Source organism: Lampetra planeri, chromosome 34 (assembly GCF_965212315.1).
Source record: "Lampetra planeri chromosome 34, kcLamPlan1.2.h2, whole genome shotgun sequence".
Lineage (NCBI taxonomy): Eukaryota > Metazoa > Chordata > Hyperoartia > Petromyzontiformes > Petromyzontidae > Lampetra > Lampetra planeri.
This window is the reverse complement of record NC_136140.1, coordinates 20,256-46,008: the sequence shown is the minus strand read 5'-3', so window position 1 is coordinate 46,008 and position 25,753 is coordinate 20,256. Positions and strand designations below refer to the sequence as shown.

General features: G+C 50.1%; 1 protein-coding gene across 2 annotated transcripts; it reads right to left on the bottom strand.

Moving 5' to 3' along the window:
• Positions 1-358: 358 nt before the first annotated feature.
• On the bottom strand, positions 359-25,407 carry LOC144729984 (sialate O-acetylesterase-like). 2 transcript variants are annotated; one of them, XM_078610406.1, is made up of 11 exons: positions 25,190-25,407; positions 23,503-23,624; positions 23,074-23,265; positions 20,562-20,752; positions 19,636-19,774; positions 18,928-19,114; positions 18,363-18,448; positions 17,381-17,514; positions 16,795-16,949; positions 4,696-4,891; positions 359-4,416 (listed from the first exon to the last, which is right to left on the bottom strand). In XM_078610406.1, the coding sequence occupies exons 1-11, from the start codon at positions 25,252-25,254 to the stop codon at positions 4,033-4,035; spliced, it is 1,851 nt and encodes a 616-aa protein (XP_078466532.1). In that variant the 5' UTR covers positions 25,255-25,407; the 3' UTR covers positions 359-4,032. The 2 variants fall into 2 exon arrangements, with proteins under 2 accessions (XP_078466532.1, XP_078466533.1); XM_078610407.1 differs by having other exon boundaries at positions 23,503-23,621.
• Between the last annotated feature and the right edge of the window lie 346 nt (positions 25,408-25,753).

Sequence of the window (25,753 nt, the reverse complement as noted above, 5' to 3'; positions counted from 1 at the left end):
AGGTTGGACTATGTACTCTTAATTTCGGTTTCATGAGTTTGCGTTAGAGTGTATAGTTAAGTTTGAGGTTTAGTGGTTGAAGTTTAGTGGTTTGTGGTTATGGGTAAGGTGTTGTGTTTAGTGTTAAGGTTGGAGCGTTTTAGAGTTAGCACTTAAGGTTAGGGATGGGTTGGGTTAGAGGGTTAGGGTTTAAGATTATGGAAATTGGTTATAAATATTTCTGGTTGTGATCTGTGGAAGGGGATGAAACCTGCTACACACTCACCCATCCATCTACTCATTTACAGTGCGGGAAAAAAGTATTTGATTCCCTGATGATTTTGTACGTTTGCCCACTAACAAAGAAATGATCAGTCTATAATTTTAATGGTAGGTTTATTTGAACAGTGAGAGACAGAATAACAACAAAAAATCCAGAAAAACCTATGTCAAAAATGTTATAAATTGATTTACATTTTAATGAGGGAAATAAGTATTTGACCCCCTCTCAATCAGAAATATTTCTGGCTCCCAGGTGTCTTTTATACAGGTAACGAGCTGAGATTAGGAGCACACTCTTAAAGGGAGTGCTCCTAATCTCAGCTTGTTACCTGTATAAAAGACACCTGTTCACAGAAGCAATCAATCAGATTCCAAACTCTCCACAATGGCCAAGACCAAAGAGCTCTCCAAGGATGTCAGGGACAAGATTGTAGATCTACACAAGGCTGGAATGGGCTACAAGACCATCGCCAAGCAGCTTGGTGAGAAGGTGACAACAGTTGGTGTGATTATTCGCAAATGGAAGAAACACAAAAGAACTGTCAATCTCCCTCGGCCTGGGGCTCCATGCAAGATCTCACCTCGTGGAATTGCAATGATCATGAGAACGGTGAGGAATCAGCCCAGAACTACACGGGAGGATCTTGTCAATGATCTCAAGGCAGCTGGGACCATAGTCACCAAGAAAACAGTTGGTAACACACTACGCCGTGAAGGACTGAAATCCTGCAGCGCCTGCAAGGTCCCCCTGCTCAAGAAAGCACATATACATGCCCGTCTGAAGTTTGCCAATGAACATCTGAATGATTCGGAGGACAACTGGGTGAAAGTGTTGTGGTCAGATGAGACAAAAATGGAGTTCTTTGGCATGAACTCAACTCGCCATGTTTGGAGGAGGAGGAATGCTGCCTATGACCCCAAGAACACCATCCCCACCGTCAAACATGGAGGTGGAAACATTATGCTTTGGGGGTGTTTTTCTGCTAAGGGGACAGGACAACTTCACCGCATCAAATGGACGATGGACGGGGTCATTTACAGTAAAATCTTGGGTGAGAACCTCCTTCCCTCAGCCAGGGCATTGAAAATGGGTCGTGGATGGGTATTCCAGCATGACAATGACCCAAAACAAACGGCCAAGGCAACAAAGGAGTGGCTCAAGAAGAAGCACATTAAGGTCCTGGAGTGGTCTAGCCAGTCTCCAGACCTTAATCCCATAGAAAATCTGTGGAGGGAGCTCAAGGTTCGAGTTGCCAAACGTCAACCTCGAAACCTTAATGACTTGGAGAAGATCTGCAAAGAGGAGTGGGACAAAACCCCTCCTGAGATGTGTGCAAACCTGGTTTCAAGTTTCAAGTTTTCAAGTTTAATTTATTAGGTATAGCCCTGTGAGCCATTCGGCTCTTGAATCGGGTGCAACCGCAACAAACAAAAAACAAAAACATGAACAAGAAAACATCTTAAAGTGACTATGTGCAAACAGAAAATCCAAGAAAAGACAGCAAAATATTGCAGAAAAAGCACTGTACACCAACACTGTGCAAAAATCCCAGTGGGATGCAAGTCAAACAACAACAACCACAAGACAACTTAGATTAAGGCCATCAGTCTAACTCTGTACTACAACAAACAAACATGGCCAAACCGAAAAACTTTTCGAAATCACCAAAATAAAGCCATAAAAGCAATGAAACAGTGATCATAGGAACTGTGACCGAATTTTCACAATAAACGATGTAAACAACATGTACTACCAAACTCTGCAGCCATCGCTGGCTGCATGAGTCACTCCACAACAGCAGGAGCATCAGTCGGAGTGTCAACATTTTTCAATGCACCTTTAAGATCAGCACACTAAATCAAAACACAGATCATACTTTGCAGCGATCATCCGGAGCGAAACATTTTATTTTAGGCCACTGAATTGCAGTGGCAGCTAGGGGTGTACAAGTCCTCTAGAGCAGTTTTGAGTGAAGATCTCATAAGTAGTGATTCAAGTTGCAGTTTATTGGCAATAGCATTCCAGACCCTGGGGGCATCAATAACAAGGCCCTTCCTCCAGTATTTGTTCGGCAATAGGGAATGTGAAGCTGGTAAATGAGCGAAGACCTTAGGTCAAATTTGTTATTTGATAAAGAGAGTAGATCCAGCAGGTAATCTGCGTTTTTTTTTGTAAGTACATCATGAATAAATAAGATCTGATGCACAAGCCGTCGAACATTGAGAGATGTTAAGTTTGACCCAATGTAGAGATCGCAGTGGTGAGTCCTATATGGGCAGTTCAATGCAAATCTTAAGGCCGAGTGATACATTGAGTCAAGCTTCTTCAGTACAGTACTGGGGGCTGATGTATACACGATGTCACAGTAATCAAGTAGAGGAGGTATGGTAGCTTTTATCAATTCCAAACGGAACATAGGGGGGAAGCAGTGCTTGTGTCGATACAGAAAACCAATTTTTATTTTTGTCTTTTTACCAATATCATCAATGTGATCTTCAAAATTCAGTTTTGAATTAAGAATGACCCAAATATACTTATAGATCTTGACTTGCTCTATTTGATAATTATTTAAGGAATGTAATTGGGGAAAAATAACTTCCTGCTTTAGTCCTGGTGAGAAGCATAGCACCTTGGTTTTGGAGGTATTCAGGACTAGTTTAAGAGCAACTAGCTGATGTTGTAGTTTGTTGAAATCACCCTGGAGCTTAGCAATCACGTCATCCAGAGAGCGGCCAGCAGTAATCAGTCTTGTGTCATCTGCAAAAAGATTTACTCTGGAATGATCCAGGTCAGTGCCCAATTCATTGACATAAAAAGAGAACAAGAGGGGGCCGAGGATTGAACCCTGTGGAACCCCTTTTGTTATCTTAACACTGTTTGACTTCCAACCATCGGTTAGTACAGTTTGAGTGCGAAAAGAGAGGTAATTTTTTAACCATTCTACTGTGTTTGGAGAAACGGAGGCAACTTAGTTTACTAAGCAGGGTGTTGCGGTCGACTGTATCAAAGGCTTTGGACAAGTCAAGAAAAAGACTGGCGCAGTACTGCTTATTATCAAGGCTACTGTAAATGTGATTCAGAGAGTCTAATGCAGCAGATGTGGTGCTGTATTTTTTCGGAACCCAGATTGTTTTCGATGTAATAGATTGTTGTCGGACAGGAAACTGCTAATTTGGTTGTTCAATAATTTTTTCACAAATTTTCATCAACGGGGACAAAATTGAGATAGGTCGGTAGTTATTTGGATCATCTTTAGGTTGGTGGCCAACTACAAGAAACGTCTGACCTCTGTGATTGCCAACAAGGGTTTTGCCACCAAGTACTAAGTCATGTTTTGCAGAGGGGTCAAATCAATTTATAACATTTTTGACATTCGTTTTTCTGGATTTTTTTGTTGTTATTCTGTCTCTCACTGTTCAAATAAACCTACCATTAAAATTATAGACTGATCATTTCTTTGTCAGTGGCCAAACGTACAAAATCAGCAGGGGATCAAATACTTTTTTCCCTCACTGTATTTAGCAAATCAGTACACCACAAACTGCTTGCCCACTCATGCACCTAACAGAGTTGCCACATGTCTGGATATTGGCATCTGTGTTCGCGTGACAAGAATTTATTTAAACTGACATTTGGTCCAGGTATTATGTGGAATTTAATTGTGGTATACTCTGTAGTGTTGACCTCGCAATATATATTACAGTCTTGGTCTCTGAGAAAGGTGGTGACCCAAGCCAAGGTCCCGCAAACTCCACATGAGGAGGGACAGCTTAGAGGCCATGGCACAAACCCACCGACATGACCATTGTGAACCCCACCAACGCGGCCATTATTATCCCCCCAACACGGCCATTATGGGCCCCATCAACACGGCCGTTAGGAACCCCCGCGGTACTGCCAATGTAAACCCCCTCCAACGGCACGGCCTTTATGAAGGGGGGTGCTGGTAGTGCGGTGGGCCCCACTCCATAGAGAGCACAAGCGTGGAGTTCGCACGGCCAGTTGGACCAAGCGTAACGGACGGACGTCACGGCCCTGCTGGTGGTGATGCAGGTGGAGATGTTGAGGAAGACATTCTGGGCTTGTACAGAGAGGATTGGGGCTTGGTGCCAATCTGGGTCGAGACACTGACCGAGGACTTGGGAACAGCAGATCTGCGATGAAGAAGAGATGACAGAGAAGGGGGAGAGGAGGGAAGGGGAGGGGAAAAGAGGGTAGTGGTTCAGAGAGGAGATGGGAGGAGGGAGAGTAGAGGAGAGAGAAAGAGGAGAGATTATGATTATACAATGATGAGAAAACGTGTAGCAGGATAATGTGGAGTGAACTGCAGTTGAACAATAGACAATCTGTATTCGTACTGGAAGTAGAGAAAAGTACTGATAACGCGTTAATTGATATTGTATCGTATGGTATCATGGAACATGACCTCTGACCTGAAATTCGCCCCGTCCGTCATTGCGGTGGCTCAGCGTCTGTCCATATCTGATGACAAGCATCTGGGTTGTGAGGTTCACAGTGGCCAATTCTGGGAAGGGCCCCTGGAATATGGAGGAACTGTCATTGTAGGCAACGGCCATCGCACCCAGCAGCAGACGGGAGGCAACCTCCTTCTTGTAGCGTGGGTGGATCCTGTACAGAGAGATATATTATACACTACTCTACACAACTGTAGGGGTGTTAGAGAGAGAGCCCGTTATGCATGGCAGCCTATGGTAAACAAACACAGTAGGCGGGGCTACATGTGTGCACGAGCAGGTGCCCTCTGCGACGTCCGCGCCAGACACCCTGGGGGGTCGATTCGGTCATTATGATCCCCCGGGGCCCCACCCCTCAGGGAGGGGTTGGGTATAAAAGGGGAATGTATCGAAGGGCTCGGGAGTGTTGTGTTAGCTAAGAAGAGAAGACGGAAGACGTCCTAGATAGAGCCCTGGTCTCCCCCTGGCACGCCGTCCTTATCAGGACCGCGCAGGCTCGAGCCAGTGGCGTGGTACCAGAGCCAGATCCCCGTGCTGGTCTGGACTCTGGGTACCGGGCCCGACTGACCAGTGTCGGGCCAAGATAGCCTCCCCTAGCCCATTAAAGGAGGACTCAGAGGCAGGCTAGGGTTAGCCTAGAGGTGTGTCCTCGGATAGACGGGTGAGGGGGCCGATACCCCCTCAGTGTGTATGTCACAACGTGTGGTGTTAAATAAACCAGTGTGCCTCCAACTCCGGTGTGAACGAGTCATAAGCGTTACTACATCTGGCGTCAGAAGTGAAACAAAGTACGAACATGGATACACGCCGGACGACTCGAGTCGGGGTACCAGAGGCAGAAGACACCACTGCAGTCGGAGGGCCCGAGACGGCTGAAGATGCCATCGACCAGCCGGGGCTGGGCGCATCCACGCCACAGCAGCTGGAGGAAGGGGAGCCGTCGATGGAGGGGCTGAGGGAGGCGCACGCGAAGCTGACCGAGCTGCTGTACGCCGCAGCCGCCATGCTCGACACCATCACGCAGCTGGGGGCTGCGGGACCGCCACGGGGCAACGGCAGCCGACGATCACAGCGCCTTCCCGCCATTTCCACGGAGCAACATTTTGAAACTCCCGCCATCGCCGCAGCTGCTGTTGAGGGCGTGGCCGCTCTAAGCATCGCGTCCAACGGCGGGAGTACAGTACCTGCCGCGTCACCACCAACGGGCGGAACGTCACCACGGGTGCAACCGGCGATGCCATCGCTGGTTCGTGCCGACGCTGACTTGAGTGAGGCAGACGAGGGAGTACGTTCTTCCTCTGCAGCCGCTGCCTTACATCAGCGGCTACCTCCACTCAAGGAATTTGTGGGCGAGGATGGCGACTGGGGCGGCTTCCAGCGGCGCTTCCTCGCTCACCAGGAGATGGCACAGTGGACAGACGCCGAGGCTCTCCGCGCGCTGCCAGCACTTCTCGACAGCGACGCCCTCGCCACTCTAACATCGGCTTCGAAGGAGAGGCGCTCCACGCTGCGGAAGGCGATGCAGGTGCTGTCGGCGGTATATGGTCCACCATCGGACTGTCGCCAACTCTTTTACGATCGCCAGCGGGGGACGAAGGAGTCGCCCCTGGCGTACCGCACAAGCCTCCTGGCACTGGCGAAGGAGGCCTTTCCACGAATGGATGACGAGGGTGTCGACGCCATGGTGACAGAGAAGATACTTTTGCTGGCGGACGACTTAGACATCGTCATTGTCGCACAGGACGATGCAGAGATGTGCTCCCTCCAAGCGGCCCGTCTTCTCCACGCAAACCTGTCCTCTCAACGACGGAAGGCCAGCAAGGCGGCGAGCGGGCGTGCCGTCGCTGCAGCCACCCTCCCGGCGGAGGCAGCGGGAAGAACGCCCCCCATTGGCGTTGGGGATGACGAGGCCCCTCTCGGTCCCCCTCCACCGGAGCTCTCCGTCGTGCCACTGAGTCGCCAATGCCGACAAGCGAAGGCGGATCACAACCTGTGCCGGCTGGAAGACCTACCAGAGGTGGCCTTCGCAAATGTCAAGAGGAAGGTGCTCTACTCCTACATGGTCCGGTTTCACCAACAGGACACCCTGAGGAGCCACAAGGACCATGCCTGGAGGAAAGCCCTGCCCTGCATCTCTCCGGAGAGGCCTCGCTGGAGGCAACTCTACTCCAGCCCGACGTACAACCGCATCGGCGACCTCAGCTGGAGCATCGCCCACGGCACCGTCACCACCAACGCCTCCCTGGCGCGCTTCACCGACACGCCCCCGGAGTGCCGGTTCTGCGGTAAAGTGGAGACGGTGGCGCACCAATACGTGGAGTGCAAGAGCCTGGACTCGCTGTTCAAGGTCCTGAGAAACATCCTACTAAAGTTCAGCCTCCACTTCTCCCCGACGGTCCTCATCTTTGGATACCGAAAGGGCGACGGATCCCAACATCTTCAGAGGCTAGTCAACGTGCTCGTCGGCTACGCCAAGCTCGCCATTTACAGGGCGAGGAAGGTGGCCCTGGAGGGGAAACGTCCGGCCAGCAGCCTGGGCATCTTCCGCGCTCTGGTCGGAGCCAGGGTGTGGCTGGAGTTCCGCCATGCGCGGTTGACCCACGCCGTGCCGGCCTTCATGGAACAGTGGGCGATGGAGGAGGCCGTGTGCTCCGTGGCAGATGACGGGGAGCTCTGCATGCTGTTATGAGCTACCCGTCAGAGGCCGTCGGACTGCGAGGGGGGCGCCGTACATAACGAGAGAGTGAGCGAGAGAATGAGCGACAGAACGAGCGAGAGAGAGAGCGAGTGAGAGAGAGAGCGAGAGAGCGAGCGAGAGAGCGAGCGAGCGAGAGAGTGAGCGAAAGAGCGAGCGAGGGCTACATAAAGCCCAGTTTAAAAAAAAAAAAAAAAAAAAAAAAAAAATTTACGAAATGATGACCGAAACAAAGTGCCGAATACACCGAGCATCTTCTTGTTTCCACTGATCGTAAAAAAAAAAAAAAAAAAAAAAAAGAGGTTTGCGCCATCGACCATCAACGGCAGCATGGAGCGGGAGTACGGGAGGACCGGGCCGGTTCAAGCCGTCTACAACATCCATCGTCGTCACCAGCGCTTCCACGCTGTTACAACTGCGGCATCCGGGGCCACGTCGCCTCGGGGTGCCGCTCTCCTGGGCAGCGCAGGACGACACCTCAACGGGACGCCGGCCCTCGTCACAAGCTCCACCATCATAATCCGGCGAGTCGCGGCACCCCTCATGCTTGGCCCACGCACACGCCCGTCACACACTCAAACACCGCAGCGAAGGGGGGGCCAATATCGCGTACCATGGCACCAACACGCACCGCTCTGGGTACTCAGATTGAACCCAGCCAGTGGTCCGTGTTGGCCCATCGGGTTGTAGCCGCGTCATCAGGGTCGTCGGCCGTTGTGGGCCACATCGATGGGGTCGAGGTGCGCATCCTGGTCGATACAGGAGCATCGGCGACCATTATTTCGGAGTTGATTTATAACATTCTCCCTGCCCAAAGCCGTCCTTTGATGCCTGTTAACGTGCCATTCTTTGCTGCTAACGGGGGTTCACTTGGCATCATCGGACAAATTCGTGCCCAAATTTGTGTCGGGGATATTAAATTGTCTGGGCCGATTTTTGTTTCCTCCTCGCTGGCGGTTCCGTGCCTGCTGGGGACGGACTTCCTGGCCAAAATGCCGATTAGGATATTAATCGACCAGGGATGCATTGAGCTCCCATCGGGCCGACGCATGGCGTTTCTGCCATCCCCCGCTACGAGCCGGACGGCGTTCGCGACGGTGCCGGCGTTCGTAGATAGAACGGTGCGCGTTCCTCCGGGGGCGCAAATGTTGATTCCTTTGAAACTTCGGCGGCCCTTCGCTAAGGGCATTGGGGCTCAAGGGGTTCTGTTGGGACCGTCTAGGGCCGGGGTCAGTGGACCTGATTTACTCCCGGCCCAGACCATAGTGAGAGGGGAAGGAGAACCCTTCATCGCGGTCCTCAATGTGGGCTCGCAGACGGTGGTGGTCCCACAGGGGACCGTGCTTGCTCACGCAACGCCGGTGCCCTGTGAGGAACCCGTCGCGAGTCATGTCGGCGCTGTCCCTGCACCGCGACCACATTCGGACAGCGATGAAGGGTGGCTCGAGGCGCTTTGTGCGGGATCGACGGACCTGTCAAATTTAGAGCGTCAACGTCTTAAGACACTACTAAGGGAATTTTCCGACGTTTTCAGTCGGGATAAATACGATTTGGGCTGCACTAATCTGCTGCGTCACCATATTGATACGGGTGACAGCGCGCCAATACGCCAGAATCCTTTTCGGTTGAGTCCCGCCGAAAAGGACCATGTCAAATCGGCTGTTGATGACATGCTAGCCGCCGACATCATTTCTCCCTCCAACAGCCCTTGGGGAGCGCCGATCGTCCTGGTTAAGAAGCAGGACGGTTCGTTGCGGTTTTGCGTTGACTTTCGGCGCCTTAATAAAATTACGGTTGCCGACGCATACCCGCTCCCACGGATGGACGAATCGCTTGACGCCTTGGCGGGAGCGCGATTCTTCTCCACATTGGACTTACTTTCGGGATTCTGGCAGCTTCCTCTGGACGATGATTCAAAGCCTAAAACTGCTTTCCGTACTCCGCACGGCCTGTTTCAATTCAACCGGTTGCCGATGGGCTTACACTCAGCGCCGGCAACTTTCCAGCGGTTGATGGAATTGGTTTTGGCTGGATTGCAATGGGAGTCGTGCCTGATTTATTTGGATGACGTTATTGTCTTTGGCAAAACTTTTGATGAACATCTCCAGAGGTTGCGGGCGGTTTTCCTAAAGATGCGGGCTGCTAATTTGAAATTTAAGCCCCAAAAATGCCATTTGTTACGCGAGTCAGTGCGTTATTTGGGGCACATCGTGGGACGCTCAGGTATTTCTACCGATCCCGCCAAAACGCAGTGTGTAAGCTCCTGGCCGACTCCCACCTCAGTGGGAGAGGTTAGGAGTTTTATTGGGTTTGCGTCGTATTATAGACGCTTCGTCGCTAATTTTGCGACTATAGCAAAACCCCTACACGCTTTAACATCAAAAGGGGTTCGGTTCTGCTGGGGTCAGGAGGAGGAAGCTGCTTTTTGCTCCCTTCGGGACGCTTTGGTAAACGCTCCTCCCCTGATTTACCCTGATTTTTCAAAACCATTCTTGCTCGACACCGATGCGAGCAACACGGGTATTGGGGGCGTGCTCTCCCAGGTGGTTGACGGCGTGGAACGTGTGGTTGCGTACGGCAGTCGGGTGTTGTCTCCAGCGGAGCAACGATATTGTGTCACCCGTAGGGAACTGTTGGCAATTGTCCATTTCATCCAACAGTATCGCCCATATCTGTACGGTCGGCATTTCACCGTCCGCACAGATCATGCGGCACTGCAGTACGCCCTGAGGGTTCAACAGCCATCGGGACAATTGTCCCGATGGTTGGAGGTCCTCCAGGATTACGATTTCCAAACCACATACCGTAAGGGCGTTCGCCACACCAACGCGGACGCTCTGTCGCGCTTGCCAACCACCTCCGAGTGTGCATGCCTCCTGGGGTCTGGACGTTGCAGACCTCCAGGGGACACATCGGTTCCTGTCTTGGCGGCCGCCAACGACGACGATACAGTAGTTACTAATTTGATCGAACAACAGGGCAAAGATTCCCTGTTGGGGTTGCCCGTCATTGACTGGGGGCGCCTCCAGATGGAGGATGTGTCCCTCCTCGGGTGGCGACGTCACGTTGGCGGTGCGGCGGGGGGAAAAAGAGGTGGTTCCGACGCATGGGAAATGTGCCAAGGCCTGCTGATGCATTGGGACGGGAAGTCGCGTCGACATCGGCTGGTGGTCCCTACTGGGTTGCGGGGCAGGGTGGTATGGGCCGCTCATGAGCGCCTCCTACACCTGGGGACCCAAAAGACTCTCGCCTTGCTGCAACTTGATTTTTATTGGCCTGGCATGACGAGGGATGTTGGGGATTTGTTGGGATCATGCCCTCGATGTGCACAACGCAAACCGCCGGCACGGGAGTCTAACCCGCCCTTGCAATCGATCAAAGTGTCCAGGATAAACGAGCTGGTCGCTCTGGACATTTTGGGACCATTCCCCGCCACCCCCAGGGGGAATAGATATTTGTTGACTGGTGTCGAGTATTTTACACGCTGGCCTATGGCCTGGCCTCTGGCCAACCAGTCGGCAGCAGCCATCGTGGAGGCCTTTGTTCAGGGTTATGTCCTGGACAAAGGTGCTCCGGAGAGGCTGCTGACCGACCAGGGCAGAAATTTTTCCGGTAAACTACTCAGACAAGTCTGTGATCTCCTGGGCACAAAGAAAATTCGGACCTCCCCATATCACCCACAAACTGACGGGATGGTCGAACGGTTGCATCGCACCATCACGTCCATGTTATCACAACAAGTTTCGGACTCGCAAACGGATTGGGACCTACAAATTCAGGGGGTCTTGGCGGCGTACCGGATGGCACCCCATGCAGCTACGGGGTTTTCTCCCTTTTACCTCATGTACGGCCGAGAACCAGACCCGCCTGTTCGTGCCCAGTTGCAGATCCCCGTGCCGCAGGGAAAAACTAATCTGGCTGACCACGTTAAATTTAATCTGGACAAATTGACCGAGGCACGGGATGCTGCAATGCAAAACTCTGACCTCCGTCAGAAGGCGAATGAGCGCCTCAGATTGAGTCGAGCGCACATGCTGCAGTGGAAGCCGGGGGACAAGGCATGGCTGCACTGCCCTCAGGTGCCACTGGCAACCTCCTCTAAACTGGTGCGGCCGTGGCGGGGCCCTGTGGAAGTGGTGGAGGTGTTACGACCGCAGTGCGTGCGCATCAAGTGGGGGAAGCGGCGATGGTTCGTGCACCCCTCTAGGTTAAAACCCTTCTCTGCGGTACACAATCACACTTCACACGCGCGTGGCCAAGCATGTGGGGGGTCGGCCGACTCGCTGGGTCCGTCTCCGTCGCTCTCACCTAATGCCTTGCCGGCTGTGCCACCTTCAGGTGCATCAGGAGTGACGGGCTCACGCCCAATCACCCCTCCTGCGGATACCGAGGGTCACGCGGAGTCGGATGAATGCTCACCCCAAGACGGACAATTGCCACCTGATGGTCCGCCACGCGCGGTTACCCCGTGTGAGGGGCCCGCTGCAAGGACGCGCGCTAAAATGCGCAAACTGTTGTGAGGCCGGAAAATGTGTACATAGCTGTTGTGTTCATTGGATGTTGTGTGGGTGGTGTGTTCCCCACTCCTCGGATGTACATATGTTGGCTTCACCGTGTGTTGTGTGTGCGTGGTGGGTTCCCTGCTGATTGTATATAGGCTGTTTTTTTTTACGGAATTCGTATTTATTCGGGGGGGGTGCGACGGGTTGTTTTCTCATCTTGCTGTTGCGTTCTTGTTCTGGTTCCTGTTATTGTTCAAAAATAGTGAGGCACACGCGCGGTCAGGGGGTGAAGGCACCTTTATTGTCAAATTTTTGTATGTTGGCAGCCGGGACGGCTGCATGCTATGCGGGGGGGAGTGATGTAGGGGTGTTAGAGAGAGAGCCCGTTATGCATGGCAGCCTATGGTAAACAAACACAGTAGGCGGGGCTACATGTGTGCACGAGCAGGTGCCCTCTGCGACGTCCGCGCCAGACACCCTGGGGGGTCGATTCGGTCATTATGATCCCCCGGGGCCCCACCCCTCAGGGAGGGGTTGGGTATAAAAGGGGAATGTATCGAAGGGCTCGGGAGTGTTGTGTTAGCTAAGAAGAGAAGACGGAAGACGTCCTAGATAGAGCCCTGGTCTCCCCCTGGCACGCCGTCCTTATCAGGACCGCGCAGGCTCGAGCCAGTGGCGTGGTACCAGAGCCAGATCCCCGTGCTGGTCTGGACTCTGGGTACCGGGCCCGACTGACCAGTGTCGGGCCAAGATAGCCTCCCCTAGCCCATTAAAGGAGGACTCAGAGGCAGGCTAGGGTTAGCCTAGAGGTGTGTCCTCGGATAGACGGGTGAGGGGGCCGATACCCCCTCAGTGTGTATGTCACAACGTGTGGTGTTAAATAAACCAGTGTGCCTCCAACTCCGGTGTGAACGAGTCATAAGCGTTACTACACAACTATACACTACACAACATTATATTCTACATTTCTGTACAGTAAACTATATTATATACTACACTACGTTATACTCTATATAACAATACACAACAACACATGATCTCCTACACTACACTATATTTTATACTACACAACTATATCCTGCACGACATTATATTCTACATTACTGTACACTCCACTACATTATATACTGCACTACTCTACACTGCACCATATACTGCACTACTATACACTACATTATATACTGCACTACTCTACACTACACTATATACTGCACTACTATACACTACACTATATACTGCACTACTATACACTACACTATATACTGCACTACTCTACACTGCACCATATACTACACCACTATACACTACACTATATACTGCTTCTACTATACACTGCACCATATACTACACTACTAGCACTACATTGTATACTACACTACTCTACACTGCACCATATACTACACTACTCTACACTGCACCATATACTACACTACTCTACACTACACTATATACTACACTATTCTACACTGCACCATATACTACACTACTATACACTACACTATATACTGCACTACTCTACACTAGATTATATACTGCACTACTATACACTGCACCATATACTGCACTACTCTACACTAGATTATATTCTGCACTACTCTACACTGCACCATATACTGCACTACTCTACACTAGATTATATACTGCACTACTCTACACTGCACCATATACTACACTACTATACACTACACTATATACTGCTTCTACTATACACTGCGCCATACACTACACTACATTGTATACTACACTACTATACACTACATTATATACTACACTACTATACACTTCATTATATACTACACTACTATACACTACATTATATACTACACTACTATACACTACATTATATACTACACTATACACTACACTACTATACACTACACCATATACTACACTATATACTACACTACTACACACTACACCATATACTACACTACTATGCACTACACTATATACTACACTACACTATATACTACACTACTATACACTACATTATATTCAAGTATCCCTAGATTTATTAACGTTTGGTTTACGAAATTTTGTGTTGACGCAATTGAAAAATGATGCACACTTTCAAATAACACAAGCAAATTTGCGGGTGAACGGGATTTCACATGGCACACGGCGTAGTTCTCGGCAACTCCTGTTGCCTGCGGGGACAGAGATCAAACTATCTGCAGAAAAATCGCAGATTTTAAGATATTTTTTGAGATCGGATAATTCCGCGATCAGAGATAACTGCTGAAGTGGAATCAGCAGTTAGACAGCTCCCACAATCAAGCTGAGATTATTAGGCATGAGGTTGCCAAAATGATTGAGAACAGTACATTTACAAGAACAAATATTAGTTTCAGTGAGACAAAAACTTTAAGAGAATTGAGAGCAAATACAGATATCCAAATTCTTGCTGCTTATAAGGGCCAATCAACTGTTGTGATGCCCCGTGAGGATTACGATAATAAATCAAAGATTTACTTGATGAAGGTACCCACCTTACAATTAGACGAGACCCAACCAACACTTTGGAACGTAAAACAACAGCAATCATTGCCAAGTCATCAATTCCCAAGGAAGAGCAATACCTGATCAAATCAAGGGCGTAAAACCACCAAGACTTTATGGGCTACCAAAAATTCACAAACCCGATGTACCATTAAGACCCATAGTACAATAGACTCTGCCACATACATTCATCATCTCGTAAACATAATTCAAGATAAACGTCGTGATTTTTTTGATTATTTTTCTATCTGGCGACCTCTCCGACCCCCCCCCTCTCTCCCATCTCTAGCCCCGCCCCCCCTCTCTCCCATCTCTAGCCCCGCCCCCTCTCTCCCATCTCTAGCCCCGCCCCCCTCTCTCCCACCTCTAGCCCCGCCCCCTCTCTCCCATCTCTAGCCCCGCCCCCATCTCCCCCATCTCTAGCCCCGCCCCCTCTCTCCCATCTCTAGCCCCGCCCCCTCTCTTCCATCTCTAGCCCCGCCCCCTCTCTCCCCCACCTCTAGCCCCGCCCCCCTCTCCCATCTCTAGCCCCGCCCCCCTCTCCCCCACTTCTAGTCCCACCCATTTACCCTACCTATATAGCCCCGCCCCCCTCTCCCCCACCTCTAGCCCCGCCCCTTACCCTCCCCTATATAGCCTCGTGTCACGGCAACGCCCTCGCCTGCTTCAGCAGTTTCCCTGCTGTGATTGTCTCACATGGTGACGGTCGCTTCTGTTGCGATAGAAACGTTGTGATCTATTATTTTCTACCTACGTGACTTTACCAAAAGAACCAAAGAGTATGAGTATAAAGATATTAAGCTTAATCCTAATGGTATTCTCGTATGTGTAGTAACTCTCACGACTCGTTCACACCGGATAGTTGGAGGCACACTGGTTTATTTAACACCATACGTTGTGACATACACACTTGAGGGGGTATCGGCCCCCTAACCCGTCTATCTGAGGACACACCTCCTAGCTAACCCTAGCCTGCCTCAGAGTCCTCCTCTCGTGGACTAGGGGAGGCTATCTTGGCCCGACACTGGTCAGTCGGGCCCGGTACTCAGAGTCCAGACCAGCACTGGCTCTGGCTCTGGTACCACGCCACTGGCTCGAGCCTGCGCGGTCCTGACATGGGGAGACCAGGGCTCTATCTAGGACGTCTTCCGTCTTCTCTTCTTAGCTAACACATCACTCTCGAGCCCCCCGATACATTCCCCTTTTATACACCCCCCTCCCTGAGGGGTGGGGCCCCGGGGGATCGTAACGTCCGAAGCGCGGACGTCGTAGAGGGCACCTGCCCGTGCACTCACGTAGCCCCGCCCACTGTGCTTGTTTACCATAGGCTGCCATGCATAACGGGCTCTCTGTAACACCCCTACATATGTTTTGATGGGGCTTCTCTGTTCACGAGGGTTCCGGTCAATAATTAAATTAAATTACTCGACACTTTGGTAATAAACATAGGTTTAGCCAAAGATATACCAAGACTAGCTGAACACTGTCTAAAGAACACCTATTCTTTTGGAAAGATGACTTCTAAAAACAAAAGGGAGGAGCAGCAATGGGCTCTCCTATGATAGCGAATTTGTACGTGGAAATTTTGAAACAAAAGCAATAGCTTCAAGCACACTAAAACCCTCTACTTGGTTTAGATATGTGGATGACACATTGGTGATCTGGCCACATGGCAAAGATGCACTTAACTAACTTCTCAATCATCTCAACTCGCAAAACCCATCCACCCAGTTCACCATGGAAGTGGAAGCTGACAGAACTCTACCATTTCTGGATATTCTGCTTGGACGTAGTGGAAATGGCAAAATAACACAGCATTTCATATTCTTTGGGTCTTTCGGTGAAGTCACATAGATAGGTTCAAAGGAATAACAAAAATAACAAAAAACTGCGACATTTCGATCGCAACACAAGCGGTCGTCATCAGGAAAAGGAGGTTTGTTATTTCAATGAACCTGTCTACGTGACTTTACCGAAAGACCCAAAGAATATGAATTCCTGCAGTCACGAGAGCTTTAAGTCAAGATTTAACACAGCATTTACGGAAAGAAAATGCACACTGACGCCTATCTGAATGCAGAGTCACACCATCGCCCCGCACAGAAATCTGCTCTTATCAAGACGCTCATTCATCGCGCTAAGAAAGTGTCAGATGGTGATAGTCTGAGAAGTGAAATTAAACACGTTAAAGAAGCGCCTCAAATGAACGGTTACAATGATGCACAAATCAACAGGGCATTGAATGCCAAAACCAAATCAAATAACACGGGCATTGAAACTGCCCAAGTAATTCAACTGACTGGATAGGGGAGAGTAAAGGGAGAGGAGTCAGGGAGCACGATGCTTAAGTCAGCCACTCACCACCCGTAGTTGGAGTTGCGGTCACACAAGTCAATGGTCACGGCCATGAAGGTTTTGGGCATTCGCAAGTTAGGGGAGAAACCGTAGTCTGCAGACTGGTGCCAGCGAACGCGTGGATACGAGTCTGTCTTGTCGTCTGGGTTACTGGTGGAGATCTAAAGACAATGGTAGAGAGACGCCGGGAGAAAGATACGAGGAGTTACGCAGAAAGAGAAAGGAGAGAGATGTTGAGCGATATAGGGGCGAGAGACAGGAAAAGACAGGGAGAGATTCGAGGAGAGAGACCAGGGGAGAAAGATGTTGAATGAGACATGGGAGATAAACATGGGCAGAGAGAGATAATTCTGATAAAGATGGTCCAATATGATACAAACTTTAGTGTAAAGTTGTATTGCTATTAGGGACTCACCCTTGACAAATCTAAACACATTAATCAAAGAGTTTCCCAAAAGTTGGTAAAAAAAAACAAGCACTAAAAGGATAAGCTTTTTCAGCCATGCCATGGTAATTAAGTCAGACATCCCAGTCATGCCGGTTGTTATTTGCAGCCATGACGAATACACTGCTGGATGGTTTAACTTCTCACCTGCGCAAATCCAAATGGCAGAAGCGGGTCTGTGTTGCCATTGGTGGCTATGGAGAATCCCTGACGCCAGTCGTTAATCATGGCCGGGAAGCTGCAGTTGTAGAGGTCAGTGTTGTACCCAGTGTTGGCTTCACCTGCTCAAGGAACAAGGAAGAGAGATGTGCATCTAGAGTGGCACATGTATGTTGAACTTCTTTCGCACCGTACATAGCCAACCATGCTCATCGGAGGTGTGGGGAAGGACAACAAACTAAACGCAAAAATCAGTTCTAAAATATTTGTTTCCAATCGAGATTTAAAAGTGCATCATAGCTCCAGCGGCTTCCTAATATTGAAAGGTCGGTCCAGACGACCGCAGAAGCACATCTGAAGTACGCGATGCGGTAACCATCTTTGTTCGATGGCAAGCCAAAAGTTACTGCGAGGATGACCGGAGTTAGCATGATGGTTTATGCCCCTTGTTGAGATCAGCAAGGTATTGTGGTTCATTTGTGGAATGTATTCAGCAACCGTAAACAAATGCAGCTCGGTGAGTAGCGGGCGGACACGGTCGGATCTTGCAGTACCCATCACGACACGTGCTGCATCTTGCTAAGATTTTTTCCAGACGTCCTGTAGAGTAGTGAGTTTATATTTTGCACATGATTATCAATGATACTCATGAGTAGTTGAATGCAGTCACCTTCCAACAACAGAGGGAGGAAAAGTGATGCTCACAACAATGAGCAAAATACTGGATGGATAAAATGCAGCGAGTTGGCACATTCGGGGGCACAGGTGGTGCATCTGCCAGTCATCTCAATCAACCCATGGCACCTGCGTCTGTCCAATGACCTCCTGCCACTGAGCCTCATTACACTTATTGTGATAGCCTCAAAGTGCACCTGGCCTAGCACAAGCGCCGTGGTGACTTCACCACCACTAAGTGGCGAATGGCAGCTGTTGTTTAATTTACGTTTATGTGTTAATGTATGTCACTGACCTTGGTACCAGATGACCCCTTTGAGGCTCATATTGAGCAGAGGGTTAATCATTGCGTTCCACAGCACTGTTGGTTCCAGTCGATCACTACATTAAAAGACAGAGATCCCTGGTATAGCCTACACAGACTTTTGGGATAAATGCTGTCAGCGAGCTCCTATGAATGCCGTTACAGCATCCAATGAGGTGGCGTCTGCCAGTGCCATGCTGATAAGATTACAAACATAATTAGACTAGAAAAGGCTTATAGTGAGTGCACTGAAGTTGCCACGAGTGATTCAGTTGCCTCTGATAACTATTTTCCACTGCAAAACTGAGCTGTATTGCCGACGTCACACGCAGTGAATGAGTGGAGACACGTGGAGGTGATGCTTGGCCCTGAGTCGGACGCAGATGTGTTGTGAGGCCAGAGTATCGTGGCTTGGCTCTGGAGCGACATGGCAAATAGCCTTTAAACAATCACCCATAGACTTTGTGGGTCTGTATGTCCCCTATGAGGGTCTATGGGTCTCTGTGCAAGTCAATGGGTTTCCGTGTGAGACCACGCATTTCCCCATTACACGTACTTGCTTTGAGGCTGTGCGTTGAGTCCGCAGTGTGCGAGGGCTCGGGGTGAGGACCAGGATTCGATGAAGGTGCCACCCCAGCAGGACTGCACCAACCCCACGGGGACCCCCAGAGTGCGGTGTAGGTTCCTACCAAAGAACCAACAGACGGCTGAGAAGACGGTGTATTCTCCCATGCCCAGACGGTCTAGAAACACAGAGAGACAGACACACACAGGTTTAGACAAAGATTCCCCGTGTAACCTCTAACAGACTGGTTGTGCAAGTGCCATTAGCGAGCACCTATTAAGGCTGACACGGCACATGATGTGGTTGGCCAGTACCACACTCAGCTACGCCTTTGCCTCAGTGACATTTGTACACTGCCCCAAGCACTCATTCTGGGGCTCGTCTACCTGGGAAAGGTATTCACGACCAACGTTGGCTGTTGGTGCGAATGCATTGCACATTTTTGAGAGCAAATTGGTTGCACAATTGATGGCCTGTGAGTGGATGTGCCTTCAAGTAAAGTATTCGATTTGTTTTTATCACCTTGATATCGGCACAAAGGGTCCCATAGACACAACGAACAAGTTCACCGTCCGCACCACTGAGCGATAGATTTCAACACAATACTGGTACCATATCTCAATATAATAAAATTCTTGCCACACAGGTGCCAATCATTGGACTGTCCGTGTCAAACTCAGAGAGGTGATGAGCGCTCACCAGCTGTGGGGAGACTCCAAGGGAGTGCGACCGACGTGAAGTCGGCTAGGGGCTGCAGCGAACCATTCAAGGAGACAGCGAACAGGCGGACGAGAGAAAAGTTGGCGGCTTGAGCCAGCTCCCAACTTGCATTCACGACCTGGACACGGGGACACGCAGTTACACAGAGACACGGAGACACGCAGTTACACAGGGAGATGGGGACACGCAGACACAGAGACATGGAGTTACACAGGGAGATGGGGACACGCAGACACAGAGACACGGAGTTACACAGGGAGATGGGGACACGCAGACACAGAGACACGGAGTTACACAGGGAGATGGGGACACGCAGACACAGAGACACGGAGTTACACAGGGAGATGGGGACACGCAGACACAGAGACACGGAGTTACACAGGGAGATGGGGACACGCAGACACAGAGACACGGAGTTACACAGGGAGATGGGGACACGCAGTTACACAGAGACACGGAGTTACACAGGGAGATGGGGACACGCAGACACAGAGACACGGAGTTACACAGGGAGATGGGGACACGCAGACACGGGGTTACACAGGGAGATGCGGACACACAGACACAGGGAGATGGGGACACAGACATGGGGACACGGAAACACAGAAACACGCAGACACAGAGACACTGAGACACGCAGACACAGGGACATGGGGACACGCAGACACAGGGAGATGGGGACACAGACACGGAGACACGCCGATACAGAGACATGAGGACACGCAGACACAGAGACATGCGGACATGCAGATACAGAGACACGGGGAGAATAGACAGCTATTATGTTGTCACAGCGAATGAAGGGTGATGGTGGCTGGGGCGGGCTCTATCTGCAGCGTGTTCTGAGGCCTGGGTGGGGGGGAAGTGCTGGACAAGTGGTTTGTGATGAAGCGAAACCTCTTTACCTGCTTTACAGTCATCTGCATGTTGCTTTGCCCACCGCAAAGCCACACTTCTCCGAACCAGACGTCGCTGATCACAAACTCTGCCACTTCCCCCCCAGTGCCGTTCCTGACAGGGCTCCACTGGGTGGCATTGAGAGAGAACGGCCCCCCAGCATCCATGGGGTCTAGGGTTACGGACCACCTGGTTGACTCTACACACACACATGCACACACATGCACACACACACATGTCCACCATATAAACTTATAATAATAGTAACACGCCACACAGTACTCGCCTACTCGTGTAGAGAGACAGACAGAACGACTCGGGAACGAGGAACGACAACCAGGAAGGCAGCCACGTGATGAGCCGGAGCCAACAATTGCCCAAGCTCCGTGGTCCTCTATATATGAAGGTGTGATCGGCCAATTAACGAGCGCTTACAAGTTGCAGGAAAATGAAGCACCTGGAGAAAACGCACACGGGCGAGGAGGAGGAAACACTTTGCCTCATGCAGACGGAACAGCTGGAGTCTACACAATTGCTGTACGGCATCTTAGTAGCACCCATGGGAAAGGCGTTTCACAACATTTGTGTCATCCACCAACCATTCACACTGCTGGATTACTTGCAGAGCCAATACAGCACAGCAAACCGGCGAGACTTAAGAGATAGTTGGGCAAGTTCTCTTAGCTAGCACCAGCACGGCACACGAGGGGGTGAGTGGCCAGTACCACACACACAGTTGCGTTTGTCTTCCCAGTGCTGTTTACACACCGCGCCAGATACTCATTTGAGACTTAATTCGACCTAGGGAAGGCCCAACACTGGTTGAGATCATTATCACTGGTGTTGGCCGTGAGTGGGAATCTAACTCGCCGGGTTTGTATTGCAGTGCGTTGCTACAAAACCTCTCACCATACACACACACACACACAGTCTTCGGGTCCTTGATTAATCATTGCCCTTGTTTAACGTGTTGATGTCTCACTGAACAATGCAATGCGGTGTATCACTGGAACCTTCAAGTCAACCCCAGCACCCTGGCTGCCTATGCTGTCACAAATCTCTCTCCCACCCATCCACCGCAACCCTCCGGGAAGTCCTGGGAATCGAGGAAAACAGTCCCCTTCCCATTCATCAGGACCTCAATAACGCCCCTAGTCACCACTTCAAGTCCCGCAGGCCCATTTGGACCCATGCATTTAACCTGAAACAATGCGAATTCAACTCCGATGGCGCTTGCTTGGAAAGCTGGAGTTCAAAAGAACTAACATCTTATGAAAGACGCAACGCAGACGATCCCTTGTATTGATCTTCCACGAAGCTCATGGTCCACCCTAAACCGCATCAACACAAACCATGGCAGCTGGTTTGTTGTGGATTTAATTTCACATTGGATGCACAAATGCAAAATTAAAAACTCTCCAGTGTACGGCTGTGGCCATGTAGAATAGACAATGCAACATACAATGATGCAATGCCCAATCCACAAACACGAAGGAGACATAAGTGATACACTACTCTGCTGCTTGACCACCTGTGTGTGTGAAATTGTTGCTCTGCATCTACATCAGTTGCCATACGAATGAAGAAGCACTGCTATTGCGTTCGTCGCTTTGTAAAAAGGGTTCGCCCTTTGATCAACTCAAAGATTTAATTATGACAACTCGTGGGCTAAAGAACCGGTTGTGGCCAGTCGTGAGGGAACTGATAACCCACTTTGCTCAGGACATGTGCCGCTTGACATAAATTGTTTTTTCATCATCACCATCACCATCAGTCGTGATCGCACCACTGCTGGATGAAGGCTATCCCAAGCCCCCACCACCACCACCACCTCTCATGATCTTGTAATGCAACAATGCATCCAGCACCTGCACATGAGCTGAATTAGTCCATCTGCTCGATGAACATCTTCTTGGACACGTTCCATTCTTTGGCTGCCACTCCATTATCACTCTTGACTATCGTCTATCATTCATGCTTTTCTTCAAATTTTGAAAAACGTTCGCCTTTCGCTATGTCTGAGAAGAGGAAATGTGATGCACGTGCAGAAAAGTACTTCAGAATTTTTAAATGTAATTTCTGAATAAATGTTTGTAAAAGTAATGTTAAATCTTGACTTAAAGCTTTCGTTACTGCAGGAATTCATATGCTTGGGTCTTTCGGTAAAGCCACGTGGATAGATCAAATAATAATACGATAAATAATAAAAAAAAGTTATCTACGTGGCTTTACCGAGAAACCCAAGAATATAAAGTAATGTTAAGTTTCAATAAATGTTTGCTAGGGTAATTTTTATTTATTTTCGTGATCAATTTCGGTATTTTATGGTATGTAATGGGTTTCCAGGAACGGAACCCCAATGTATAACATTGCGCCTATGGGAGATGAGGATTCGGCTTACGACGGCTCCACTTGCGACCGTCGTCCAGGAACCAATTAGGTCGTAGGTGCGGGGGGTCCAGCAATGAAGCAAAAAGCAAATCAGGACAAAGCTGTTAACAGCTCGGCGGAGACAGAGACCTGCCGACACGTTGCTCCCGTGCTCCTGTAGCAAGTCCTCATCCGCGTTGTAGAGTCTCACGACCACCTTGGCTCCCGCTTTCCCGAACCCCCACACGAAGGCGCCGCGTGGTCCCCTCTGCAGGACCATGTGGTCCCCGTAATAGGAGGCCAAGCGGAACGTTTCAACCAAGCGTGTGGAGGTACCTGGGGCTGGGGAGGTACAGAGTGCCAATGGTTATGACGGTGGTGATTGTTGTGATGTTGGTGCTGATGGTTGTGGAAATGATTGTTGTGGTGATAAGTGGTGATGGTGATGGTGGTAGTGATGAAGGTATTGGTGGTGGTGGTCATAGTACCGTAGTAGTGAAGGTGGTGATGAAGCTGATGGTGATAGTGGAGGGCAGAGGGGAGGTGACTGGAAGGTACAGGCATGTGTCAAGCACTCACAGGTGTTGTCAGGAGGCTCGCGTGTGCAATTCACCACCAGCACCACCAAGCACGCCACCGTCGTCACCCCGACGACCAGCACCACCAGCACCACCAGCGCAGGCACACAGAGTTTTTTCCTGCTGACATCATGCAGGGTGGGGGACATGGGCATAGATTCACAGAGAAGACTCGAGGCCGTCTTCCAGTTCACTGTTAACGCCTCTAGAACTTGTGCGTAAGCGCTTCATATGACTGGCAAGTGCGTCAAGGCAAACAACACGAGTTTCAATGCACACACTTATATTTGCACTCTAAAGTACAAAATATAATTACTTTGACCCCAGAATTAATCACATTCGAAGTACTGAATAAAAGGAAATTAAACATATCGAAAGGACACCACTTTTATTCAGAACTTCAAATTTGATTAATTCTGGGGTCAAAGTAATTGGTTTTGTACTTTAGAGTGCAAATAAAAAGTGTGTGGATTGAAAAGCTTGTTCTTCACCAAATGTGTTCCACATTTCAGTACATCAGTAGACTCGAGATAAAATGTCTCGTGTTAAGAAACACATCGCTTTCAATGCCCATTGTCGTACGACGTCAAGACTTGAATTGACACCGCTCCACCCGCATGATCGGAGTCGCGGAGACTCGCAGATTCCACCCGTGACGTCACTGCCACGTGCCGCGTTCACAGAACTGGAAAAGCGGCTTCTCTTCGCGGCCAAGGCGAGAGCCGAAACTCGATTCCGCGAACAAAGATTCGCTCGGGGGAAACGCCCCAAGTGTGAATGGGCCCATTGGTACCTGTATGGGCTTGAATATACTTGGGGCAGGTGATGTTAGCGAGCACCTATTAAGGCTGAGACGGTACACAAATGGGTGGGTGTGGCAAGAACCAAGCCTGGCTGCCTTTGTCTCCGCAGAGATGTTCATGCACTGTTCCAGCTACACTACTCATTTATATGGCTGAGTCGACCTTGCGGAGGCCCATGTCCGTGAACTCACATTACTCGTCATTGGTGTTGGCCCTGAGTCGAATCTAACTCGGGTCGCCGGATTCGTAGTGAAGCGCGCTAACCTGAACGCCACCGCTCCCCGTATTTAAACGCACAACATTCACACGTCATTTTTTTAAATTAATTTTGATGTTTTACCTACGTGACTTTACCGAAAACACCTAAGAATATGAATCATTGCAGTCACGAAAGCTTCAAATCTAGAATTCACACGTCACCTCGTCTACCTACACCACCTCGTCTACCTACATCACCTTGTCTACCTACATCACCTTGTCTACCTACATCACCCTGTCTACCTACATCACCCTGTCTACCTACATCACCTTGTCTACCTACATCACCTTGTCTACCTACATCACCCTGTCTACCTACATCACCTTGTCTACCTACATCACCTTGTCTACCTACATCACCCTGTCTACCTACATCACCTTGTCTACCTACATCACCCTGTCTACCTACATCACCTTGTCTACCTACATCACCTTGTCTACCTACATCACCCTGTCTATCTACATCACCTCGTCTACCTACATCACCTTGTCTCCCCGTGTCCCTGTGTGAATGTTTCCCCATATCTCTGCCGCTCCCTGTGTCTCGGCGCCTCCCTGCACATCCCCGTCTCTTTGAGTGTCTCCCTGAGTGACCCCCCGTGTCTCCCGGGTGTCCTCGTGTCTCACCTCTCTTGGTTTATCCTGACGTAAACACCGGGAGCGAAGACGTTTGATGGGGACAGGTCTTCCATTCCGAGCGAGATACGGTTAGGGAGATGCGGGGGTAGATAGACACAGGGAGAGAGAAACCCGGCTCGAGATAGAGGGGAGAGAGCTTCACGGAGAGTGCGAGAGGCACGGGGAGAGTTAAAGTGAACGTGTGAATGGGAGGCAGGTGCAGCATGTGGTGGTGGTGGGGGGGGATGCAGGTGTGGGCGGGTACACGGGGACGTGGGGACGTGGGGAGCGGTGGCGAAGCGGTTAGCGCGCTGCCCTACGAACCTGGCCACACGAGTTCGATTCCCACCTACGGCCAAGACCAGTGACAATTATATGTGAAACGGTCTTGGGCTTCCCCTAGATCAACTCAGCCTGGTGCGGCGTATAAGCATCACTATTAGGGAGACAATTAGGGGCCGTCCATAAATGACGTCACCCGATTTTTGACCCCCCCCATTCGTCACACGGCGTCATAAAGTCAGACGCACCCTCAAATATAACGTCACAAAGCTCTGCCCCCCCCAAAATGAA